The 7,694-nt window shown below is 41.4% G+C and overlaps 2 protein-coding genes across 2 annotated transcripts in view; both read right to left on the reverse strand.

Annotated features, from left to right (window-relative positions):
* The window catches only part of LOC110564841 (killer cell lectin-like receptor subfamily B member 1A), a 31,648-nt gene extending 28,740 nt beyond the window's left edge, over nt 1-2,908 (reverse strand). The window contains exon 1 of the mRNA XM_060384258.1: nt 2,763-2,908. Within this exon, the coding sequence (XP_060240241.1) occupies nt 2,763-2,847 (85 nt within the window). The 5' untranslated portion in view covers nt 2,848-2,908. The remainder of the gene's footprint in view (nt 1-2,762) is intronic.
* A 3,940-nt stretch (nt 2,909-6,848) lies between these two features.
* Nucleotides 6,849-7,241, reverse strand: LOC110564839 (small ribosomal subunit protein uS8-like). The gene has a single exon (XM_060383367.1). It carries the CDS (start codon nt 7,239-7,241, stop codon nt 6,849-6,851), a length of 393 nt encoding a protein of 130 aa, XP_060239350.1.
* Nucleotides 7,242-7,694: the final 453 nt, after the last annotated feature.

The following is a 7,694-nucleotide window of genomic DNA, read 5'->3' on the forward strand; positions in this document are numbered from 1 at the left end:
CTATTCCTACGGCTTTGAAGTTATCCTAGGTGCTGTAGGATATCCGCAGGTTATCTGAAGCACACAGCCGCATGCAGGTTACTTATAAGTACTACACTTTATGTAAGAGACCAGCATATATGCAGACAAGCAAGCTCCCGTGGACGCTGAGCACCGTCGTATGGTGAGAGGTGATACAAGACTGTCATGGGAGGAAGCAGTCAGTGTATTTGAGGGTTTGAGGGTGTGGCCAAATGGGTCACCACTGCTGTGTCCTACACAGGAGAAATAGACCCCAGAGGAGACTCCAAAGCCTCAAGGCCCATAACATTTTCCTAATTCATGAATTTTCTTAGTTAAAAAATGTGGAGAATGTCTATTTCATAGTGTTCTAGAGAGGACTGTATACAATAAATATTCTAAATACCTGAGCATGGCTTTTGCCCTGTGGTAACTGCCAATATGTTACTTTTTTTTTTTTTTCCTAAAAAGTGAGTTTTTGTTTGTTTGTTTGAATTGTAGGTAGTAAGCCTTTTGGGTGACTTAAAATATCTTTATCCATTCATGACAAAATTTAGAGAACTCCCATCTTCTGCGTTGGGCTCTTCATACTCTCTTGTCATACTGTTGAAGTTCATGTAGAAGAAGCTATATAAGCACAGGTTATGTGGAGGGATCTGTGAGAAGCTCTTCTTTGGTATTTACACAATGCTGAGTTGTCGCCAAACATTTAATGGCTTCTCCCCTCAACATCTGACCCTCTGGAAAGTCTTCCGAATCCCTTTCCACCTGTCACCATTCCTCCTGCCTTGACCTCTGCAGCACACCAGGCATCATGTTCTCCTACAACATCACAGCCATGTTCACGCTTTGCCTTTGCAGGTCCAACTTCCTAGAAGACTCATCTCTCAGATACTCAGCCTTGGCCCCCAACATCTTTCAGGGCAGGACTCCAGCATCATCTCTCAGGTGATTTCTTTGCTTGACATGATGCTGTCTCTAATGGTAAAAGTCTTTATTTCGATTTAAATGTTTTTCTTGCTGGCATTCAACACCACACATTTGTGGTGTTGTGGTTATCACTGATTTTTAACTTCTCTGTAATATAAAATCTACAGGGAGAAAGATGTTGTCCTGTTTCTTCAGTGCTACTTTCCCTGTGTCTAGAGTAATGTTTGTCTCATAGTAATTATTTCTTTCTGAATGAATGAATGAATAAGCTCTGGAGGCATTTGTGCATATTTTATCCATTGTACCATCAAAACAGACCTTTGGCCATTTGACCACAAACAAAATAGGTCACTGCCCATGACCCCCTTTCCGGTTCTCTTTTCTGACAGATCTAATCACAGAGCTTTGAGTTTACCATGGTTTGAGTCCTTTAGCTAAGAGGTACTAGTGGTTTCACAGTTATTATGCTACTGCGTCAGAATTTTCTCTTCATATGTTATGCTCTATTTTTATTCTACTATTTTTTTCTTCAGGTTTGTTTCCATATTAGTGACATTTAAAATAATGATTACTTTTTTCAACTCTTTCCTAGACTTTCTAGACACTTTTTCTTTGTAGTCTTCTTGACTTGGGATCATATCCAGTAGAGTTTGAAGAGAGCATCATAATTTTTTGCTTTATTCGTTTTCTAACACACTTTTCAACAAAGCTCTTCATCTACTTTTGCTAGGCATCATGGGAAAACAAAGGCTTTCCTTTTCCCCAACAAAAACAAAACAAAACAAAAAACGGTGCCATCAACTCCACAGTTATTAAGCCAGTTCCTCCCTCCACTTTCCACTGACACTTATCTAAACATTATAAGACATTTCTTTCACTCAAACCATTGACAATTCAACAGTCTTTAACAAGGAGCCCTGAAGTTTGAAGTCCACATGTCACAACAAATGTGGGACTTCAAATTGGAAAGCAACTGCTTTAAGGTCTGTGTCAGTAGAGTCAGTTAGACAGCAGAATGGAATGCTGTATCATGATCATTTTATGTCCTTGCTGCCTGAGAGTCTGGTCTCTTACATCTCAGCCATCCCTAGGTCACATGCTTCGCCTCTTCCCAGCCTTTTACATTTCTTTTGCTTGAGTTACTACTAAATCCTCTGGGGGACAAGAGTGCTACTTTTGGCCAGTTGTTGACAGATTAATTCCCATGTGGCTGTGCTACCTTGAGGTTCATCTACTTAAAGCTGTTATACTTTGCAAAAGAGAAAGAACCAGCTTTTTAAAAAATTAAATAAACACACACACACACACACACACCCCTATATAAATCACCAGCTTTTAATATAATTCAAGCCTTTAGTTTTGACTGTGACTTTCCTCAAAAGACTGACCTTGTTTTGAGGAGACAAAGACATTAACCATGAAGTCTAAGCATTGCCCTGCAATGGGCGAACTGGGGTTGGCACTGAGGTAGAACTGTGTCATAGTGTCCATGCTCTGTAGATGAATTTGGAATTGGCCATTGCATGCAGCAAGTATCTGTAAAATCACCCCGTTGCTCGTATAAGCAAAATATTCTCTTTTTGTCAAGATTTTAAACGAAGGCTGAATAGGGGAAGTGATGTTCAGGTTTTCTGCCTGCTGCTTGAGTAAAAAACAGAATGCATGGCCTTTCCCAAATTGTGATTTTCTGCAGACAGGCTGCCTATAGTATTTAACACTAACAAAGACATGCTTGTCACCTTCAAAGCAATGGCTTAAACCCATACGTTTCAGAGGAAAATCTTCACTCTGGAAGAGAATTCAAATGCCAGAGGAGAGGTAAAGCTGCTTACCTGGGGGGAGAGATGGAGATGATGTCTGTGTAGGCTCTGGGGTCCTGGCTAGGTTTAAGTCAGCATAGACCACTGAGGTGTCCATTGTAGATGGAGGGATTTGGCACTGATCGCGTGAGCAGGGACAAACTCCAAGTTCTGCGAGGTGAAGTGAGCGAAAAAGGAAGTCCGCTGCAAGTGCTCTGCTGTGTGTCCCCACCCTCCCACACTGGTAGCTCAGGGTTTCTCCATAGTCACTGACCTTGCTGTGTGTCCTGCTCACACAGTTTGCCATTTTTTTTTTGTTTGTTTGTTTTTAAAGAAAAAAATCTGCAACATACAAAACATAAGGTTTGTTTTTTAGACAAAGTTTTGGAAAAGTCTTTCTTGTTCTTATTCCTCTAATCATGAGTTACCCTCTCAGAGCTCCAGTGAAATATTCATCTTGAATTCAAGTGCTTTTGCCTTATCTCTGATCCCCAGGGATTAAGATGCACAATATTTTATGCTACGTTTTGAAAAGGAGGATTGGGTTATGAAAATGAGGATTGGTACAAATAGTCCATGGTACTATTTGACATCAATTGAAGCTCTAAAAGTCTTCTGAGATGGCCATGTTGTGAATGAAGCCATGAAACGTGGAAATGCAGACACAAATGTGGTACAGACCTGTGAGTGACCCAATGGGAAAGCAGTGATGGGGGACAGCATGTGCGAAAGGACTTCCTCTGTCAGAGCTACAGGGAGTGGAGCATGTGGGTCCCTGGGCTGTGCTAACTCCTCCAAGGATGCTCAGGCCTAGGGCCTTAGAGCAAGGACTACAAATGGCACCAGGTCAGCCATTCTCATATCAAAAGTGAAAAAGAAGAAGAAAAGCAAGGATTTCCTTAAAGTCGCTTTCTGTGGTCAGGGTGGAACTGTACCGGACACTCAAGTCACATGGCCGTGGCAGCAGTCTGCTGGCTGTGGGGTCCAGAAGACACGGGGTGTGGACATCCAACATGGGGCTCATCCTCACTCCCCAAGACCACTGATGATTATGGAGCCAGTGGAAGCCTGTATGAGGGTCTCAGGCTCACTCGGTGACTCAGTGGAACTTCACCAGCTGTCACTGTGTGGTGACAGTGATTTCACTCAGCACCACGTCAGGCTTTCTGCCTCTCGCTTCATTGGTACCTAAAATGTCAACAAGTCCACAAGATTTTCCAGAGTTGTCCATCTTTGCTCAGTTTTGCTAAATCTGGCAGACGAGAGTGCTGATTTCAACCAGGATTGAACCTTTAGTACACGTAATTTCATACCCATCAGAACCTCAGGATTTAGTATCTGGAATCACATGAAAGTTTGTTAGTAATTCATTTCCTGTCTCTGAATCTCCTTCTCTTTCACAGATATCATGAGTATCCTCAGGGGTGTGTGTGGGTAACATTCCAAATGTTTGGTGGCTCATGAATCCTGCTTCATCAAACAACCCTGTGGTCAGTGAATGTGAAGATAGATTAGACAGAACTGCAGAGGAAAGAGAAGTCTGAGCTGTAATTAGATGGAAAACAAAGTATGGAAGACACTGACATTTGAAAAAAATTTTTTAAGGTTTACTTTATAACTTTATGTGTGTTGGTGTTCTATGGGTGTGAGCTGCCTTGTAAGATGGGAACTGAACTCTGTCCTTGGGGAAGATGGCCAGTGCTCTTGGCCACTGAGCCACCTCTGCAGGCCTAACATGGAAATTTAACATCAAGTTCTGAAGCCTGACCGTGATGGATCTACAATGGCCTTCCTAAAAGCAAGAGATTTGAGGGTGTGTTTTTTCATCAGCAGGTGCTTCCAAAAGCCTTTAAGCCACAAAGCGTAAAGAAACTAAAAATAACAAGCAAAGTCAATCATCATTGGTCCTCATGCCCATGCAGCTGTCAGACCACCTTTCCTGTGACAGAGTGGCAGAACTGATACCAGCTACCGCACAGTTATTTTTACAAAGTTGTGTTGTGCAGCCATCATCATACAGATAAACATAGGACCCTTCTGAGAATTCTCATTGGAAGAATCACCTGGTTGCCAAAATCACCTGATCACCTAATTGCCCAAGTGATAGTTTAACGGTAAAATATGTAAGATTTCAGGATATATGTACATAGAGAATACACAGGCATGTATATATATATATATATATATATATATATATATATATATATGTAGAATACACAGACATGTGTGTTTGTGTGTGTGAGAGTACAATGTGACATTAAACACACACAACATGTTGTGGAATCTAAAGAATTCAAATGGACCAAGCAAGTCAAAGACTTGTATGAAAAAAACTTCAAGTCTCTGAAGAAGGAAATAGAAGATATCAGAAGGTGGAAAGACCTCCCATGCTCATGCCTTGGCAAGATTAACATAGTAAAAATGGCCATCTTACCAAAAGCAATCTACAGATTCAATGCAATTACCAACACAATTCTTTACATACCTTGAAAGAAAAATTCTCAACTTCATATGGAATAACAAGAAACCCAGAATTGCTGCTAAAACAATCCTCTACAATAAAAGATCTTCTGGAGGTATCTCCATCCCTGATCTCAAGCTGTACAGTAATAAAAACTGCATGGTACTGGCATAGAAACAGAATGGCAGATCAATGGAATAGAACAGAAGTCCCAGAAACAAACCTACACACTTATGGACACCTGATTTTTGACAAAGCTGCCAAAACCATACAATGGAAAAAAGATAGCATCTTCAACAGATGGTGCTACTCTAACTGGATATCTACATGTATTAAAATGCAAACAGATCCATACTTATCACCCTGCACAAAACTAAAGTCCAAGTGGATCAAAGACCTCAACATAAAAGCAGGCTCTCTAAATCTGTTAGAAGAAAAAGTGGGGAAGTGTCCTGAACTTATTGGAATAGGAGATGACTTCCTGAACAGAACACCAACAGCACAGGCTCTAAGAGCAACAATCAGTATAGGACCTCATGAAACTGAAAAGCTTCTGTATAGCAAAGGACACTGTTGTCAAAACAAATAACTGCCTACAGAGTGGGAAAGGATCTTCACCAACCCTATATCTGACAGAGGGCCAATTTCCAGAATCTATAAAGAACTCAAGAAGTTAAAAAGCAACAATCAAGTAATCCAATTAAAAAATTGGGTACAGGGGCTGGAGAGGTGGCTGAGAGGTTAAGAGGTCATGAGTTCAATTCCCAGCAACCACATGGTGTCTCACATCCATCTAAAATGAAATCTGGTGCCCTCTTCTGGCTTGCAGGTGTACATGAAAACACACATTGTATATATAATAAATAAATATCTTTAAAAAAAATAGGGTACAGAGCTAAAGAGAGGATTCTCAATAGAGGAATATTGAATGGCAGAAAAACACTTAAAGAAATGTTCAATATCCTTAGTCATCAGGGAAATGCAAATCAAAACGACCCTGAGATTTCACCTTACACCCATCAGAATGGCTAAGATCCAAAACTCAAGTAACAACATATGCTGGAGAGGATGTGGAGAAGAGGAACCCTTCTCCACTGCTGGTGGGAATGTAAATTTGTACAACCACAATGGAAATCAATCTGGCACTTTCTCAATTAGGAATAGTGCTACCTCAAGATCCAGCTATACCATTCCTAGGCATACACAAAATAAGCTCAAGTAAACAACGATCAGTTTTACCCGTTAGATTTTAGATTTGTCTTATTTCACCTTGGGCTGGGCAGATATTCCACCTTCACTAGCTCATATCCTCCAGACCTCATCCCATGTCATCCTCTTTAACCATTCCTATCTGGGCTACCTTCCTTCCATAATCTTATAAATACTTGCATATATTTTTCGCCCTGGTGTTTCTTCCTATGCCATTCTTAGAGTCCTTTCTCCCTGCCCACGTGGTTCTCTCTTCACCTCACTCATGGTGACATCCTCCTTCCTTGCCTCTTCCTGTCTGACTGCTTCCCACGATTCTCCTGTCCCAGCCTGGAACTTTGGCCATGCCTACCTCATTCTGCCCTACCCAGGTTTAGGCCAATCAGGAATAATTTCTTTCTTTTTTTTTTGCACAGTCCACAGAGGCTTTTTAGTTATGTTTTACATCTCTAGAAAAAGAATCCCAGGATTTTCCCTCCTGTGTGTTTTTGTCTTGCTTGTTCATGGTCCGTGATGCCAGCTGAGGTTGCCAGTACAATGAGGCTGAAATGACCAGACGGGAGCAGATTGTTCTGCCATTTTTCTAGGTCTTTGAGTTGCACATCAAATCTAGGCCTGACCACGCCACACTTGTTCAACCTGCCTGTGAGGGTCACAACAATTTTCCCATCTCTGTGGTCATCAATGATCTCAAATTCACCAAAGTAACCGTGTTTCATCATCACAGTTAGGACCTGAAAGATGACTTTGGAGCATGGCCTGATGAGGACCTGGCGTTTGCCTCTCTTCACAGCATTGTTGATACTCTTGAGAGCATCTGCCAGGACATTCATGTGCACCATGGTGATGGCGGGGAAAGATGGCAGGAAGAGCCAGGAATAATTTTCCAGGCAAGGTTAGACAGCAAAACTTGGAGTCCGTGACAGTTTGCTCATAAACAGTAAGAACCTCAGGGGGCAAGCAATTAACAAGTACAAAGCACCAGACAATACTCCAACAGAATGCTTTACAAATTAAAGCATCCCAATTGCAGGAGCTTCTTCAGGAAGAGTTTTTGAAAATTATTCTGAAGATGATTAGTCAGCAAGTAGGCACTCAGTGAGCTGATGGACACCTCAAAGATACAACTACAGGAAGATGGAAGGCAAGGCATGAGCAAAATCATCTACCAGCAATAACCATTCAGATCTGGGGAATGAAAAACTGCAATAGTGTGTAATTACTATCCTCATTTTTCTCTGAGCTCCCTCTCCTACTTGTTCCCTCTCTTCAAACAATTCTATTGTCTCCTCTAT

This window comes from Meriones unguiculatus, chromosome 5 (assembly GCF_030254825.1).
Source record: "Meriones unguiculatus strain TT.TT164.6M chromosome 5, Bangor_MerUng_6.1, whole genome shotgun sequence".
In the NCBI taxonomy this organism is placed as follows: Eukaryota; Metazoa; Chordata; class Mammalia; order Rodentia; family Muridae; genus Meriones; species Meriones unguiculatus.